At 36.4% G+C, this 19,209-nt stretch overlaps 1 protein-coding gene and 2 long non-coding RNA genes across 4 annotated transcripts in view; 2 read left to right on the top strand and 1 right to left on the bottom strand.

Annotated features, from left to right (window-relative positions):
- Positions 1–26: 26 nt before the first annotated feature.
- Positions 27–7,251, bottom strand: LOC113093072 (flavin-containing monooxygenase FMO GS-OX-like 2). Of its 2 annotated transcripts, none has more exons than XM_026258913.1 (8): positions 6,932–7,251; positions 6,412–6,646; positions 5,989–6,127; positions 2,793–2,932; positions 2,436–2,488; positions 2,156–2,280; positions 547–861; positions 27–465 (listed from the first exon to the last, which is right to left on the bottom strand). In XM_026258913.1, exons 2-8 carry the CDS (start codon positions 6,624–6,626, stop codon positions 133–135), a joined length of 1,320 nt encoding a protein of 439 aa, XP_026114698.1. In that variant the 5' UTR covers positions 6,627–6,646; positions 6,932–7,251; the 3' UTR covers positions 27–132. The 2 variants fall into 2 exon arrangements, with proteins under 2 accessions (XP_026114698.1, XP_026114697.1); XM_026258912.1 differs by having other exon boundaries at positions 6,809–7,249.
- Positions 7,252–9,142: 1,891 nt separating this feature from the next.
- LOC113093052 (uncharacterized) overlaps positions 9,143–19,209 on the top strand; it is a 38,746-nt gene continuing 28,679 nt past the window's right edge. The window contains exon 1 of the long non-coding RNA XR_003287700.1: positions 9,143–9,670. This is a non-coding gene — a long non-coding RNA (uncharacterized LOC113093052). The remainder of the gene's footprint in view (positions 9,671–19,209) is intronic.
- On the top strand, positions 15,335–19,051 carry LOC113093051 (uncharacterized). The gene is made up of 4 exons (XR_003287698.1): positions 15,335–15,728; positions 16,813–16,853; positions 16,946–17,060; positions 18,418–19,051. It is a non-coding gene; the product is annotated as an uncharacterized LOC113093051 (long non-coding RNA).

Raw genomic sequence — 19,209 nt, 5'->3', positions numbered from 1 at the left:
CTCTCATATATATATATATATATATATATATATATATATATATATATATAGTTTTTATGTTCTTCCTTCAGACAGTTCTACAAAGCAATGCAGTGTAAATCTCATTCATTTGTCCTCAGACTGTAGCTAAACTCAATCTGTCTGTTCTGGTGGAGCTTCCAGAAGCTCCCACTGTGTGGCATCAATGAGCCTATAGTTGATCTGTCTGTATTTCTGTGGGTCTTTCTGCCTCTGTCTGCGCACCTCTTCATAGAGACTCTCAAACACTGGCTGAGGGGGTGTGAATCGGCCCATCCTGGCAAGATCCAGGTAATAATCCCACTGATCCTTGTCCAAATTGAGGAAGTGCTTCAGCTGCACACCTGTGTCTTGTTTTCGTTGCATCTCTCTCTGCACTTCCTTCTTCATCTCTTCTGGGCTGGGCAGCTTTACAGAGCCCTCCAGGACAGCGAGAGCAAACTTAACCTATAGATAAAAACAAGAACATTACAGTTAGAATCACTCACATTCAGTATTCAAATCATATTGTGTTTCCTCTCTGCTCACCTGACAATCAAAATGTATGAAAGGGCAAATAGTTTTGCAAATGCCAATAAAGAAGACGGAAGGGAAGCCAGGGGGCAGCAAGTACTTGTAGAGTGGAGTCACAAAAAGATCCTGTACATCTAGTCCCAGCTCTGATGGACAAAGGAAAGGGAAGTTAAAGTTGTATCCTGTACAGAACAGAAGAATATCAGCCTGAGTCACTGATCCGTCCTGGAACTGTAAAGATCCGTCCTCTGAAACCCCAACAACAGCGCGGGCCTGCCGGATACCCAGAGGAGGTAAGGACATGGGTGGTGTGTTATGACTTAGTATCACCTAGAATGAGAAAAACATTTGCGGATAAGAAACTGAAAAACAGTCGCTCAATCTCAGTCTTGTTTAAGATTTGAAATGTTAACCAATGAGATGGATGAAATGAACAACACAAAGGGATACAGCAATCCAAAATAGCATTTCTGTTATTATTTATTCACACTCAGTTTGGTCTAAACCCATATGACTGTCTTTTCTTTTTTTTTTTTAAACACAAAAGCGAGTTCATATCAGATCATACTGATCTTTTCAAAACAATAAAAATGCATTGTAGAAGGTTTTAATTAAAGTCACAATAAAATGGAAGTAGTGAGTATTGACAAATTTTTTCTTCCATATTTTCTTCCACACTATATATACATTTTTAAAAAGCAGGGCGAAGACTTGGTTCTGTCTATCGGTTGTTGATTGTTTTTAGAGATATGCGTTGCACTTAAAAGTGGAGGCAGATTAACGTAAGCTTGCAGGCGTGGGATTTAAGAAGATTAAATCATTGGAGAAACCTAGTATATATCCAGTTATGACATTTTTATTAAACAAAAAAAAAAAAAAGAAAGAAGGAAAAGAAAAAGGAAACAGGAACATTTAAATTCTTCACAATAAGATCTGTAATATGCATAATAAAATAGAAACTTTAAATATGGGTCTGTTATACTTTTATGACTTCAAAAGACCTTATGACTTCAGTGTTATTATCCTTAACTAAAATTAAAAACCATGAAACACTTTTTTTATATACTTGAATAAATAATAATAAAAAAAACATTAAAAAAAACCATTAACTTAAACTTGTTTTATTTTAGCTAGTTGCCATTTCTCACTTTTTAGTTTAAGTAATAAAATAACTACAACTTTAATAAAAGTTATTAAAACTATTCATACATAAAATCTAATAAAAATGTAAAAAAAAAAAAAAAAAGACTAAAACTTTAACTAAAATGAAAATTGGAAATATAAAAATCGAACCAAATGAATAAAATCTGATTAAAACCTATAAAAGAATATCAAGGATGCTAAAACTTCAAAGCTTTGAATATTATACATCTGCTTTTATGGATGTTTTCGCTGATTTTCTGGATCTTGTCAGCATCCGTCACGATTCCGAGCAGCATGAACTAACATCTTTTGTGTTCCAGAATGAAAAGAAAGTCATTCGGCTCTGGAACAGCATGAAGGGTGAGTAAATAATGATAGATTTTTGTTTTCAGGTGCCCAACCCTTTCATTATACAGCCAAACAAATCTGTGGCATTTAAAATGGTATGTGACATTTTAAAAAAGGAAGCTAAGCCACAAACCTGGGCATTAACTTGGGCTAACTCAATGGAAATATCCACACCGGATGCTTTGGCCCCTAAGACCACAACAGACTTGTTGGCAAAAGGCTCTGGACAGCGGTACGAGTGGCTGTGCAAGACTTTCCCTACAAAACAGAAAACAGCAGTGGAAGAAGGCACAGATAAACACAAGAAGATGAGAGACAGAGACATAAAAGGGAAGATGCAGGGGTGTAATGAGACTAATGGTTGGGGCTTTCAAGGTTATGCATTTGTAGTGATCAGTGATCATTTGTTGTACCTTTAAAATGCTCTATTCCAGGAATGTAGGGCAGGTGGGGGTCGGAGTAATGCCTGCAGAAAGAGCAAGGAAATATGAGTCAGCGCTGAGACGCTAAAGGGCTCCTGTGGTCTTCTGAATTCCCTCACAGAAATGCCACATGAATGCATAACATAATACCTATTCACATCACCTCTGCGAGAATTCAGCCAGATAAAAGCCTCTGGGGATATCATGGGGTAAATGAACATGCCACTATTTGAAGAATGCTATGCATTTAGAACATCACAGCGAAGCTGCAATCGGAGATTAGATGCAGTTGTGTCCATTTGAGCATGTCTGGGAGATAAAAGGACTCTTTAAGATGGCATCCCTCACCCGTTGCAGACGAACACCGAGTCGAATGTCTGCGTGTTCTGGTCTCCACGTGTGCTGCGCGAAATTATCTCCCACGTCACAGCTCCCCCCGTCTCTGTCTCCATGGAGACGGGCTTCACCTTTTCCACCACGGTGTTGAACTGTGAGGGACAAAGCGGTCTGTCATAAGCAATATTCTTGCTTCCGGTGGTAAGATAAATACTTAGTAACACTGAGAACATTTCTCGAAACACACTTGGATGTGTCCTTTGATTATGTGGTGACGTTGATGGCTTTGACAAGCAGGGGTCAGTGACCCCTACATCTGATCTCAACTTTCTGACCACAAGCGGTTCAACAACAATATTTCCCTAACAGCTCTTTTACTTGACTAATACAGTTTATGTAGTTGGACTAAGAGAGTCATGTATTGCTTTCTCAGTTTTTAAAATAAACGGACACATGCCAAATAGCATTTGTCGCATGATGATTAATCCATAATGTCATTCACGTCAATACTAATTTAGTTTCTACCTCACGTACATTCACAATTTCCAATAACATCCGTTTCCCTCATTATTATGGATTTTTTTTTTCTGCTTCTTTCTCAGATATGTAGAGACATTATGTTTAAGTTTCATAATATGTACAGTCACAGGGATAGTGATGGACTGTTTTTTAACAATAGTTTACTCTGGATGGTTAATTTGTGTTTATTAAACTCAAGTCTACTTTTCTTGCAATAAAAGAGCCGTTAGGGGAATGATTCAAGGAGTAGTTTAGCCCAAATTTTTTAATTTGCTTTAAATGTACGCGCCCTCGGGCCATCCAAAATTAGTTTGTTTCTTCATTAGAACAGATTTGTAAAAAAGAAAAATTTACAAATTGGCAAATCAGTCCTCAGCAGTGAATGGGTGCCATCAAGCAGGAGAGTTCAAACAGCTGATAAAAACATCACAAAAATCACCAAGCAATCCACTTGACTCCAAGCCATTGATTAATGTCTTGTCAATTAATGTCAAAGCAAAAAAATAAAATAAAAGTGTTTTTAAGAAATAAGGCATTTTAAACTTAAAATATTGTTTCTGGCCAAAATACACATCCATACTCAATAATAATTCTTCCTTCAAATTTTCATTCCTTGTTGTCTTCTCACATCAGAATCCACTAACATTTGTTTAGAACTGTTTTGGACAGGGTTTCTTTTTAAACTGAGTAAATGTGATCTGTGCATATTTCTCTCCTGATTCAGACAGCTAACTTTTTCTCTGCAATATTCTGGATAGAGGACTCAGAAGAAACGGTTTGAAGGTACAAAACCTCTTAATTATGGATTTGTTTATTACAAAAATGCACATTTGTACTTTATAAAATATTAACTGATGGACAGGAGTCAAGCTTTTATCAACTGTGTGGACTCTCAATCTAATGGCACCCATTCACTGTGGAGGATCCATTGATGAAGTGAAGTGAAGTAGGGTAAACATACCCATTAAGTTCACCAAAATCTATGTTGAGACATTTTTTAGTGCACAAGATATTGGTTTCAGTAAAAAAAAGTTATGTTAAAATAAAATATGAATCTTTCACACAAATCAATAAATGCAAAAGTTCTGGCTGTGCTTAATGGGTACAATTTTGTACTCTTTAAGTACACCTCTGTTCCCATTAAGCTCACATTGTGTTTTATTAAAACAAAACAATAAAAACATTTCATTTATGGGGATGAACACAGAAACTAGCCTCATTATAGAGCTGCTTATTAAATTGAATACTCTACACGATTTTTGCTCCAATTTTCCACAGATTTACAGTCTGAAGAAGTTGACTCTAGTTGCCAAAGGTCAGAGCCAGTCTGCAGATCAGAGTCGACTGTCATATGTCCACATATGATGGTCACAAACTCCAATTTTTTTTAGCTTCAGACTTTGATTCCACCCAGTCAGAGGAGATCAAACAAGTATGATATTTTCAGCCAATTTAAGAATGCATATTGTTTTAATTTAATTTAATTTCAAGTGTCTCTTAGCAACAATGTGAACATTTCTGGATGAGTTTGTTGCGATCAGAAGAACTTGAAGTTCTGGCAGTGTATGATTCTCAGTCGTTTAGTGTATAATGCCCAGTTTTCCTTTGAGACTATTTCCAAGTCACAGAGTTAAACTGGCCATCATACACTAAACGACTTAGGATCACATCATAAACTGGTGTTTTAAAAATCTGTTGAAATGTCAAAGTCCTGTAGTGTATTCCAGCCTTTAGTGGCTTTTTCCCGGACAGATATGACAGGTTTTTAATGGCTCCTTCTTTGAATGGATGACATGCCGCTTTCATCTTTGGGCATAAACTATAGCTGTGTCTAGATTTTGTCCTCTTAAAGCTGTGAAAATAAATTATTAACCATTTTATAGAGATTAACTTAAAGTGACAACCATCAGTTTATATGAAAAGTCTGTTTATAAAGTATTTACATAGACTTTCATTGTGGAAGAGCATAAAGAGAGCACACAGATGGATTTAAAAGTAATAATGCCTGTGAAGTAATACATTAGCGTGGCATATTTTTTGGATCGAACTGTAATTATTTCCCACATCCAAGATATAGGTTATAATATGCTAAAGTCTAAACATTAACCTCTTAACTTTACTGTAAGTAGTGAAACCTACCCAAAACAAAGACTTAAACATTTAAATAAGAAATGCACATTTAAAGGGCTCCTCTTTTGATTAAAGTTTTCGGTTGCACTTTATTTTACAGTGCGTGTACTAACATGTACTTATAGTGTACTTACAGTGTATTTATCTAAGAAAGTTCTGGTAACACAAGGTAACTACATGGGGTAGGGTTAGGTTTAGGGGTAGGTTCAGGGTTAGTACCTAGTTATTACATAGTTATTGTAATTACTATAATAAGTATATAGTATGTACATGAGGAACAGGACTGTAAAATAAAGTGCTACCAAGTTTTCCAACACGTAAACACACGGAGACTCATTTTCCAGTGTGCAATCATCAGATTGACTTAAAATTACAGGAGGTATGTAGTAACAAACACATTAATTGGTTAAGACATCTAGTATGATAATGCATTAATTTTTCTTTTCATAATCTGAGTTCAAAAAATGGAAGTGAGTTTAATAGGTATCTCATCCTAATTTTTTATTTTCTATAACTTTTCATTATAGACACAGATATTAGAATAAAGACAAACACATACCTTGATATGACGAGCAATATCATGTTTCTCACAGTATTTTTCCAAATACTGCTGAACCGAAGTATGGTGCAAAAAAGAAGGCAGGCGGTCATCAAAGGGAAAATCAGGGAACATCATAATCTCCTTAGGCAAATTGGTCCTTAAAACAGATGAGATTTTATAATACATAAAGTTATATAAAAGTACAAAAATGATAATAAATAAATTCCCTGCTCAGAATAATAATAGTGGTCATAAAAAAATCTTAAACCTAGACTTGTTAGCTGTTCAGTTCACCCGACTTGGTCAAGTCTGCTGGTTTTGATGGGGTTTGAGGTTACTTCTGCTTGTTAGTTTGAAAGATCAGACCAGCTTGACCAGTCTAAGGCAAGTCGAAGATGTTTTTATTCTCAGCAGGGATAGGAACAACATATTGGTGTCTACCTGAGGTCCCTATACATACTGCTGTGGATGGGATATCCATCGTCATATGTGCCAACTCTTTCCTCATAGAACCATGTCCCTCCCAAATGATCGGTCATTTCATACACCACGGGTGGATCAAAGGCCTCGGGCCTAGACAGGATGTGTCTCGCAGCGCAGAGCCCCGCCGGCCCGCCTCCTATCACCGCCACACGAGTTCTGATCCTGCGCTCCATTCTCCAGAACTACAAGAAAACTGAACCCGACACAAAAATAAACAGTTAAGTTTCGCTGTGAAAAGGCAACAAGTAGTTTCCATTCCGATATTATATAATACATCATTATTTATGTAAATAAAGAATGATTTTATTTTTCTGACAAATGTGCGCATGCGCACTGTCGCTCTTTATCAGCATACCTGCAGGTCTCATACGAGTCAGAAGCAATTACTTGTTCTGGATCGGAAAACTCCCCACCGGTAATCACTCACACACACTACACACAAAGCTGTTTACTGCGGAGATTTAGCGAGCATATTCGCCCTTTTTGAAGGCCTTTCGAAAAGAAATGCTTGGTCAGCACAACAGTTGAATAATGTGTCACTAATGTGAACTTCGGTCATGTCTTTGAGTCAACTGCCTCCAATCAATATGGATTTCTCCTCTGTTGGGCGGCTGTATTGGCTGAAAGGAAAATCCTTCTGCAAGCTCACTTTATAACCAACTGTCAGTTCTTATCAGTAACGAGACACACTCTCTCGCTGTATACGGCACTGCCAATTCTTTCAAAGTTTCACCTTTCTCGACACATTTGCCTTGTTTCTTTTCCCGAGAAATGATCTGACTGGCTGTAGTAGAGGGGGCGGATGTTATGAAGCGCATGCAGTGAATTCAAAATAAAAGGCACAAAACGTCTTTCAGTCAAACTTTTTTTTTCTTAAACTACTTGAATGTAAAAATGTCGATAAAACAGATGTTCTTACTTGAAGTATAGAGTTGCAATTATATGCACCCAGTTAAGTCTTATGTAGCTAGTTACTTGCTTGACATCACATTTGTGCAATTTACAAGAGAAATGTTCACAAGCAGAGCATCACTAGGCCCTTTTTACTGGGCACTGAAATATTACTAATAAATCATTGTCTGACACTGGACATAATACTGTATGCTGACTTGAGAATCATTTTCCCTGATGTGTATAAAACACTCTTTGGGTTTAAAAGTGTAAAAATGCTTCCCCTGAGTTTAAAACTCATGTTGCACCAGAAACTGTAAACTTTTTATAAATGCACTTCAGCATTCGCAATGCTAATTTCTTTACTTTAGATCGGAAGTTCCCATAGTTGTAGGCAACCATTATTATTGAATTGGAAAATGTCAGACAAGCACTGAGTGGAGCAGAAATGCTTGAGGCTGAAGTATAGAGAACTGATGTTACATTACATAGCAAATCACCATAAAGATTATACTCGAGTTAATTATATTTAATTAAGTTTAAATTGTATAATTATAATTATGCATAATTCACTGCAGGCAGTAAGCCTTTTTTCTTTTTGAGTATATTAAGCCTATATTATACGAATCCTTTATTAAAACGATTGTAGGAAATGTAGGAGAAACTCCATAAACCTATTTCTACATTTATTAACTGTTAATATTGAGATTAGCTTTCTAAAAACATTACTGGCTACAAATTATAGTTAGAAGGTTGAAGATACAACATCAGTCACTAGTTCTGTATAGATGCTTTGTGGATTATCTTTTCCATCGAGTACAGAGTGCTTCTATTTTCTGCCTTTAAATACCATCCTGTTTTTCTCCCCAAAGTTATGTCTTTGACTCAAGTAAACTTGAGTTTACTGACATTTATCAGGCTCACTGATCCGATGGTGGCATTTTATCAGAGCTTCTCTGGTCTGGATGTCTACAGAGCAGGATGGACACAGATAAAGACGAGCGTCATCCTGAAGATCACGGATAGGGTTATACTAGAGGACATTCACTAACTTAAAATGGTGTGCTCCACAATTATGCTGCATGAATGAACTTCAGAGAGTCAAATCATTGAATATCCGCTCATCTGATGCCTACTGAACTAAAAGCTGGTTAGCACTTTCTCGATCTGTCAAGCTCTAATCAGATCGGGCATTTCTCACAGCTTTCAAGAGTAGATTTCTGTATGTTGAAAGGTCCTGTTATCTGTTTGTAGAGATTGAAAGACACATGTAAATGACGTCGTCGACTCGTCGTTGGTCACCTTACTTCTCTTCCTAATGCTGGTGCGAATGGAAATGGCCCAAGTGGAAATTTATTAACCTGGTGGCTGGTTTTTTATAACCATCCGGTTTAAAAGCTCCTTATTTTAGAGAAACTCAAACCTTACTCATACCTTACTGTCAAATAAAAACAAATATCTAATCAAATTTTTTTGACCAGAATAAATCTTTTGTGGGCCTTACACCATTTTATCAAGGATCTTCTATGTGTGATTAGTACTGTGTCACTATAACTTCTTAATATTGTGCCAGGGTTAAAGATGAAGGCTTCTTGTCTCCAGTTCATGGTTCACTACTACTGTACAGAATGATCCTCCCATGCTTGTGTTAGCAGCCCACACCCTTAACCTTTCAGCCACCACTATAACAAAACATCCAAAAAAGCCCCAAACAAATCAGGTCATTCTTGAGTGAACGAGAGCGATGCATAATGAAAGACGGAGAGAGATAAACATATGTAGTAGCATTACAGTACACATATTTGTAACATGTTTATTTTAGAAGACACTATGAAATTTGCATTCGCCTCAGAGCTTTGTTCAAGGGGTTGTTGATCAGTCACATCCGATAGAGTATTAAAAACCCTCAGGAGGATGAGGAGTCCTGTCCCACAGGCACGTGGGCCGGGAACATAAAATCAGTTTTAATCCAGATAACATATTCTTGTCACATCTCTGGTTTGTATTTTGTTTCTGAAGCATTAATCTTTCCACCTTTCGGATATGTTTCAAGATAATGTCCTTAGATTAGGCAGGATTAGCGTCAAGCACACATGACAACATTGTACTTAACCTGATTAACCCCACCGGGAACGATAAACCTCCGGCGTCCACCTCCTCAGTCAATTATGTACTTGACATCCATAATCATTAATGTTATTTACAGACAGCCTAGCACACTGTTGGAAAGTGTGTTTACTTCAAACCCTGCAAGACCAGGTTAATGACAACATTTTTCATTTGACTTCTGGGAAGGCGAGCAACGACGCTTCGATGACTGAAACTGGTAAGCTCAGTCTTTCTTGCTATAATAAAACTTCTTATATACCCTAAAGGTAATTATGTGAGAAGGTGAGTTTGTAATGCATTTTATAAAAATATGTTTTATTATAACCGTCTTATCTAAATGAACTAAGTGAATCAGGTAGTTTATAGTTGATGCAGATGCTGTTTAAATATATAGACTGTTTTATAGCATATAGAAAATGCAGCACTACAAGGCAGATTGCTTAATTTCCATGGTGCACACAGAAAAGTAAGACATGTAAATAAAGAAAACTGAAATAAATACATGTGGGAAAAACTAAATATAAAAATAAATGAATTCGTAAATATAAAACATAACATTTAATGAAATATTTTAAGTAAAAAAAAATACTTAAAAACGATTTAAAAGCTCCAAAAGTATTTTCAATATCTACAGGCTTTGGCCTGCTTACACTGGTTTATCTGAATTCTTAAGAGCAACAGGTTGCAGTTTCCCCGAAGGCCACTTGATGGCAGCAGTAAGTCACCTTCTCTGGTTTGGCGCCCTAAAGCGTGATGACGGCCATTGTGTGCCATGTTTACAGCGGCATGCTGTGGGTTGTCGGAGTGGGAGACGTCCAAAAAAACAAATATGACGATTCCTTTCGCTCTCCGATATGTGCCAATCGGAGATAAGAGAAAAAATGCTAGTCTCCGAAGAAATTCGAATAAACTCTTGCGGGGGTTCAAATGTTGTTCAGTGGGGGAGGAACAGAGAAAGACAGTGTTTGAGAGAGACAAGACAGCTGGTGGTGCTTTGTCTCTGACAGGCATGAGCATTCAGCCCACCAGCGTACAGTGGCGCGGCCTTACCGCGGTATACATGGCGAGGGGGCGCGAGCATGTGAGCGCCAAGCAAAATCGATGTATGAGAGGAAATGTAGGTGCTTTCATTATGTTACAGTGTCCCGATAGTGCAAATCCTTAAAAAGCAGAGAAATGGATCTGTGCTAGTTCAAGAAAAACATAAAATTGAGAAAGAAGGGCAAGAGCGACGAGAGGAGGAGGGGGTGAGGGAGACTGAAATGGGGAGAGGCAGAAAAAATTGAAAGAATGGAGTGAATCAACCCTATTTTCCCCCAGTCTTTGTATTTTACATTCAGTGCAGGTTGCTTCCTGGCACTTCATGGTTTCGACCCAGCCGTATGACGCACCGCTCCCAGATGAAGGGGACCTGCTGCTGCTCAGGCTGATAATGATAATAGTTTTGATGATAACAGTAATAACCAACTTCCCATGTCGCTCTCGTCCTGCCAGCTGCTTACGTGTTAGGATTATCAGCCGCTTTGACACTGCAGTGGAGATGCTGCGGTACCCTGGGTCGCGAACGTGTGTGCGTTTCTGTGTGTGTTTGTGCATATGTGCGTGCGTGTGTGTTTATGTGGTGATGCCCTCAGATCTGTCCCTCTTGCCTCTATTTCCTGCCGATTACACTCTTGCCTGAGGTTGGTGGCCCATTCAGTTGTAAGTCCCGTTCTGATGGTGCTCAGGAGTGGGCGGTTACCCACTCGCCCTTTCCACCTCACCTCTATTGGACATGTGTATCTAAAGGACATATAGGACAGATGTTAGTTCATTGTTTTATATTTGCTATGTTGCATTTATGATACCATCATAAATGCAAACGTTTTATCAAAGCAATATGTAAGAAGATCTCTACTTGACCACCTTGCTAAGTGACTGAATATAAGCTCAGGATGGTTTTATCCCAGTGGTGTTCCTTTTGGCTCCATAAAGAACCTTCAACAGTGCAATCGTCAAAAACTAGAGGTTGAAGGATGGAGAAGTACCTGGAATTCGCCATTGATCCATCTATCAGTGTTTTCCATGTTCATGGAGTAAGTTTATGTAAACTGTGTTCCCACTTTTTGGTGTGTTTGCACTGCAGGCATTCACGATTTTAGTTATAGGAATGCCTTTTGGGAAAACTGGGACTAAATCAGCTCCTACTTTGGAGTTGTGTATAACCCAGCACAATAGGAACTATGCATTGATTGGCAACATGCCATATAGTCTTGCGTAGCTAGACCTTCAGACTGATGGCAGAAGTTCTGGGAACCTTGGGTGCATCATGTTTAGGGATGTGAAAATGTCCCCACAACAACAGACCAGTGAGACCAGTTGTGAACTTTACATGTTTCACATAGTTTTGAAAATCTAGCGCTTAGCTAATCCTGATGATGACTTCAGGATTACCAATCAGATAATGACTTCAAAACTCCTGAAGTGTTTCTAGACGAGACTACATGGCATTTTTTTAAAAGCTATGTAAACATTAGTTCATTTAATTTAGTTATCAGGGGACTGCCCTGGTATCTAGTTGCTAATCTTAGTCATAGTGAACAGTTCTTAAAAAGTAAATTTTTGTGGACAATAGATGTAAATAAAGAACTGTTTTTAAGGGTGTGCATCTTGGTAAAACAATTGCTGCTTTATCTTAAACGTAATTGAATAATACAACACAAGTTGTTAAAGAATAGTTGGTGTTGTAGCGGCAGTGTGCTTTGTGTTTCGAGTCTGACTCACATACACATTTGCAGGTATTCCTGTCATGTCTCATATGCTGATGACTATGACGCTCTGACTCAGTAACTAAAAATGACTCGATTTGTCCTTGTACAAATGCACAAAAAGGACTTCTGGTCTGAGATCATACTAATTTTGAGGTACGAGGATAAGCAATTAAGTCAATTAGCTGGAAGTTAAGCTTCTATTGAATTCTAAGAATAGTGTCTAAATATGCTGCCGGTGAAACGACATGCGAACGCACATTACTCGTTGGCATTGTGTGTCAAGGATGGCTCTTGCTTTCGTAATTAGCTTTCTTTGAATGTGTAAATAAGCAGATGTTACTTTTAGTTAGTAGTTAGCTGCCAAGATTCCCAAACAGGTGTTGTCCAGAATTTGGAGAGTTAATTTGATCTCAATCCAGATCCATTATAACCCTCTCTGTGGCCCAACAAAAAAAGGTTTTGGCATTTAGGTTTACATAAAATCTGTTTAAGTTTTAAGGTTATTTGTTTTTATTATGTGGTCATAATAGAATATAAAAAAAACATATCAAAGTTATTATTATATTATACTGTTGTTATACTGCTGTTATATCATATTGTTATATCATATTGTTATATCATATTATTAACTAACAGCGTAGAAACAATTTTCACTCATAATTTGCTAGTAAATTTCACAATTAGAAAGAAACCGCTAGAAAGTGAAATTTAAAAAGTAAAAAGACTATTATTTTCTGGTAAAACACTCCAATGATGTTTGTTTTTTTTCTTCTTTATTTTTTTTTTTTGTTACAGTTTACTCTTTATTCTTGCATAATTCAATTCAGTATATCATATTCACTTCTTTCAGAAGTGCGCAAGGTTCATGTTTCGTGTCACTCTGTGGTTTCATTTTTCTCATGAAATGAAATAATATATACTAAAATTATTTTACCATGTCCATTTGTTATGCAATAAGTGTTATTTTTAGTATAATCAAGATTATATTAAGATTATTTATTATATTATATAGGATGTAAATCTGTCAAAAATAGTCTCTGAGATATTACAAAGAAAGTGCACTATACTAGACATAAAAATGAATAGCTGGGTCTCAAGAGGATAATTGTATCTCAAAAGCATTTAACCTCGGGTTCCTCCAGGGGGACTGCTGCCACGACACTAAATCACTTCAAACAAAACCATCTACTCTATGGAAAAGTAATAATTCCTAAGGTTAATATTCGAATATAAGATGTCTGTTTGCCTTTTTCATTTAATGTCTGATATGCCTATTTAAAAATGTCACATGGAAAGTCAACCTGAGTCCAGATAAAAGATGCAAGCACGTTGCAAAATATTTGTGAGTTTCTGAGTCTGCCTCCACATCATCATGAATCACTCAGGAGGCTGCAGTCCCAGGTGCTTGCTTTTTTTTTTTTTATACAGTAATTAAAAGCCACGTTGTATGAGCACGACAGAATTAATTGTTAAAAATTGGGGCTCTTAGTGTGCAAATTTGCCTTGAAACAACAGAGACTTAATTACTGGTCATAAATGAAGGAAAAGACCCAATGCCATTAGTTGTAGGGCAGCAGCACCGGGGCCATTAGTGATGGGCTAAATTGGGCTAATTTTCAGTAAGGGCTGTGTGTGATGGAGAGGGAAAAAGGAAGATAGAGAAAGGGGGAGTAGGAGTGAAAGATGGGCTTTAGATGGGGGGCGGGGACTGGTTTGGAAATGGTGAGTAATGAATCCACAGCCAAATTAAGTGTATGAGTCAAACATTTAGGAATTAGATGTTCTGTAAATTAAAGATGTTTATCATGACTGCTCTGCTTTCAGCTGCCTCTAAGCATCTTTTAAACATGTGCCAGTGTTTCATTACAGGCCTGTCTTGACGGAGTCACATCGCCCGTCTAATGATAAACATCTGCTCAGTGGGACAATTCTAATTTATGCACCTTTGTTCTGAAGGATTACTGCTTTCCTGTGCTATTTTTGAAAAAGGATTATATACACCCTGCTCCAACAGTAATAAAACCCCACAGATATTAAATATCATATACAAATTCTTAAAATAAATGTGAAATAAAATAAGTTTTTACTGTATTCATTATTTTTATTATTAAGTACTATATTAATACTTAAATTATATATAAAATACAATTTATAATATTTTTATTACATTTATTAATACAAATAATTAATTAATAATAAAAATGATAACAATAAGAATAATATTAATAAAATATTCTTTATATAAAATATTACAAATTACCTCATTAAATAGCTCTGCATAATTCTATAACATAATTAGTAAAAAATTTAAGATATACTTAAAATATTACTATATTTTATCATTATCATCATATTTATACTTTAAAATAAAAATATGATAAAAATTGATAAAACAGTTTTTTATTTTACATTTAACACTAATAATTTACACAACATTCTCAATTTAAATGGAATAATCCAAATGAACATAAAAGAAAACAAGCCTCAAATTCAAACCCTAAACTGAACACTTTCACATATGAACACACATGCTTCTAACATGGGCTCGTCACAGACCGGTACCTGAGCAGCCAAACACGCATGTGACCGCACTCACTCGTCATCTTGGCTTCCTAGATAAAGACTGTGCACGCTGTGATAACAGCCATCGTCTCGGCTCTAGTGCCCTTAGGGTTTTAGGGAGAATGGGAGAGGCTAATCTCAGACACAATAACCAGCAGAGATGACAGACCAGCACACTGCAGCTGCACTGTAAAAAAAAACTGTAATTTTACGGAATTTTACTGTTTTATTTTACAGTTTTTTCCACGTAATTTTGAAATACAGTTTAAAATTGTAAAATTACAGAAAGAGACTGTAAATTTACATATCTTATGTAAAATCACATGAAAAACATGTCAATGTGCATAACGTCCCAAAAATATTTTTGAAGATTTATTTCACATAATGCGCTATATTTATATGTAGTATGTGCAGTATGTGTGTGTGTGTGTACGTGTGTGTGTGGCATTAATAATATAATGCCATATTTTTTAATAGATTAAAAATATAAATAACAACTGTACAAAAGTTAACGTTCATTATTATTATTATTATTATTATTATTACTACTATTGATATAATATGTTGTATATGTAGCCTACATTGCGTGTTTGCATAAAAGAGCAGGTTAATCCTTTTTTGAACAGGTTTGTTGAAAAATCCTTCTCGAAAGAATCGTATTTCCAAAGTACTGTCAACTGACCACATCTTCTTCCGCTTGTCAAAATAGTTCTGCTCAGTTTGGTGTTTTATTACGGATTTATTCTCATAGTACCGTTTCATAATTTGATATAATAATATAATAATATGCTGATATTAAAATTAAAAAAAATAAAAAATGTAATATTCGAACTGAAGGAATTCCCGCCCTAGCGCAAGGACACATTCTCCTCCAAGCACGCAGTGGAGCTGCTGCGCGCGCAGAAGGAATAACTCGACCTTCAGTTTCACGGTCAATCTTCAATCTGAGGCGAAAATAAGCAGGTAAAGTTCATGTTTTCTCATTTTGGTCATTACTAAATGCTATTTCTACTATATATGAGTTCTAAAACTTAGAATGTTTACCTTTTTGAATCGTTAAACCAGTATTTCAAACTTCGGCGCTGACCAGTGCCGTTAGTCGTTAAGTGTGGGTAACGTTAACTTCTAATGTTATTTTGTCCCTGAGGGAAAAACAGGCTTACTTTAAGGAAAGTCGTTAGCTGGTTGTCTACGATACTGTTATTAAATATTATTATCATTTGTGGTTTAAGAACTCATAAATTTAACAGTTAGCTCAGTTAATGTTAAGTTCGAATATGTAGATGTTGCCAACTTTACCGAACTTCGACGCATAATGCAGTGTTTTTAATCAGTTTTGATATACATAATAGTAGGCGTCGTCTAAAAGCAAAAAAAAAAAAAAAAAAATCATATTTTTCGAGGCGAGATTGGATGAAAATTCTGAATTTAGAAACAGACTCATTAGGACCAGCGCTTAAAGTGACGCGCGATTTGAAACGTTATGTTCGTCTGCATTTCTCCCTCTTCAAGCACTGGTTATTACGCTTGTATAATGAAATTCACTTAACTACTTTAATTTGTCTGCATGTTTTACTCTTTTACTTCCAGATATAGTCTTATTGAGGGTCTGAAATATCGTTACAGTCAGTATTTAATCACTTTTTAATAAATTATTTCTGTTGGTTACCCTTTATATCTGTCTATCGGTTAAGCAAATATTTAAAATATTAAAAGTGTTTCAAAAAGCTGGTGAAACCATTGACCAGTTAAAATTGTGAATGAAAAAACAATGTCTGCAGTGTGTCATCTGAGAATTCATATAACCTTGTAATCTTGTAATCTACGCCTAGGGAAAAAAGTTTCACAACTTCTGTTTTAATCACCCTTCTATAATTAAAGACTGTTATAGCTTATAGGGATTATTGATAGACTCACTGATAGGGATGAACAGGTGGCGCAGATAAGGTTCAGAACCATAGATATAAAACATTTATCAATATATTTCTTTGTATTTTTGTAGATTTCCTTAAAATTTCACATTTACATGCTTTTTTTCTCCTTACAGATAAGTTCAGTGAGTGCTAAAACCATGGTCAACATGAAAGGGTGAGTTGCAAAATGCAAAGATGTTCACATATTACACTTGTAATAGTTGTGGTGTTTATGGTTTATGAACTTTATGTTTTCTGTTCACCCAGTCATAGTTAACGACCACATCACCATCTTCTGCAACGCTCTGATGTTTGCTTCATACAACTGCTTGAACATTTCATACCCAGGAAACCAAGGAGAAACGCAAGAGATTGTGCAAAGGTAAAAACACACACTCATACACTCACTCTCACACATATCACACTCACACGTGTGTTCTCACACACACTCACACTTTTTCAACACACACTGAATTACGCATCCTTACATACACTCACTCTAACACACACACTCTCACACACAGTCACACACGCACCCACACACAGTCACACATGCCTACTCACACACACAGACACTCACATACACGCAGTCACACACACACATCCTCACACTCACATACACATTCTCTCACATGCATTCTCACACACACACTCAATGTCACATATGCATCCTCACACTCTCACATATACACACGGTCACACACACATCCTCAAACTGACACACTCTCACATACACACACTCACAAATGCATCTTCACACTCGCACACTCACGTCCACATTTGCACACATGCATCCTCACACACACACACACACACACACACACTCACTCTCTCAAATGCATCCTCACACTTACATACTCTCAGATACACACACTCTCAGAAACGTTTCCTCACTCATACACACACTCTCACACGCATCATCACACACACAGTTACACAGTTTCACATACTCTAACAAATGCATCCTTACACTCACACACTCTCACACACGCATCCTCACACACACTCTCACACACATTCTAATACAAACATCCACACACTCTAACATAGACAGTTACACATGCAACCTCACACACATTCTCTCTCTCACACACACACACTCTCACACGCATCTTCACACACAGTTATACACTTTCACATATTCTTACAAATGCATCCTTACACTCACACACTCTCACACACGCATCCTCTCACACACACTTCCTTATACAAACATCCAAACATTCTCACATAGACAGTCACACACACTCTCACACACACTAACATACTCTCACACGCATCCCCACACAACCTTCTAGGGCTGCATAATTAATCACATGCGTTTTTCAGGCGTGTCTCGTCATTAAAGTCGGTCCTGTGATTAGTAGTAAATATCCATCACCTGTTTTCAAATTAAGCAACATTTAATAAACAGAGCTGTAGTTCACTGACAAGCTATGCAGTATCCTGTTCATAATCTAATGCGATTCATCTGCAAATGCATCTGACAACTGCATGTGGTTAATTGTGCAGCCCTACATGCATCCTCACACTCTCATCCTCACACAACACACTCTCTTACATTGTCACAACCTTCTTAGTCTGCCTCACACACAACTACCTCTCACATACTTCTTCACAACATCCACCACAAGCATGCCCTTTACAAGTTCTTATTGTTCTGCTTTTATTTTAAATATATTCACAGCATATGGTACAGTCCATGTTTTATTACTAAATATGTTTTTTTTACTCAACAGATTCCTTTTTAAGATGAACCCCGAGAAGGGATCGAAAGTGGAGAAGACCACATCGAGAAAGAAATCAGCAGTCAGTCCAAAGGTTCTTTCACTGATTAACAAGATTGCGGACTTTGAAAGGATGGAGTTAAACTTGGAGTGTCAGATCTTCCTACATTGCCTAGCAGAAATTCTTGACAGTGTCAAAGACTTAAATACTTGCTGATTATTTGCTTTCATGGTTGATTTTTTTTTTTTTTAATGCATCATCTGTTGTCAAGATGAATTAATCTGTTCACAGGTGGTTCAGTTTTAAGGACAAATTAATTCTTATTTTTTATTTGTTTACCAATTTGCTATATTGTTGCAGTTTTGAACAATTCTTTTGTGTGTTGTTGCAGTTATTAAATATATATATATATATATATATATATACTGTTGCAGTTATGAAAAAAAACTGAATTGTATGTGGTTGCAGTTGTGATCTAATTTAAACTTTTGGGCTTATTTTTTTATTGGAATATTGTTGCAGTTTAGCTATAATCTCTATACTGGTATATTGTTGCAGTTTTGTACAAAGAATATTAGTAAATTGCAGTCCTGAACAAACTATTTGTATATTCTTGCAGATTGGTCAATAAATTATTAAAACACATTTTTGCACTTACGGCTGATTATTTGAATTAAAGCAGTGTTCAAACTTTATGATAATTTAATGGTTTTTTTCTTATTAACTTTCCACAATATTTATGTAAAACATCTTATCAAACATTAAAAGCTGAAGAAAATACAGAAAATATGTAAAATTACAGC

This window comes from Carassius auratus, unplaced genomic scaffold (assembly GCF_003368295.1).
Source record: "Carassius auratus strain Wakin unplaced genomic scaffold, ASM336829v1 scaf_tig00214857, whole genome shotgun sequence".
NCBI lineage: Eukaryota > Metazoa > Chordata > Actinopteri > Cypriniformes > Cyprinidae > Carassius > Carassius auratus.
This window is presented reverse-complemented; position numbering and strand designations above follow the sequence as displayed.

Bases quoted from the DNA above. Each gene is read 5' to 3' on its own strand.
- LOC113093072 (XM_026258913.1), bottom strand. From the start codon at position 6,626: ATGGAGCGCAGGATCAGAACTCGTGTGGCGGTGATAGGAGGCGGGCCG. The intron at 6,128-6,411 runs GTAGACACCAAT...ATCTGTTTTAAG, and splicing joins AGTATGTATAGGGACCTCAG to GACCAATTTGCCTAAGGAGA. The intron at 2,489-2,792 runs GTGAGGGATGCC...CTCTTTCTGCAG, and splicing joins TCGGTGTTCGTCTGCAACGG to GCATTACTCCGACCCCCACC.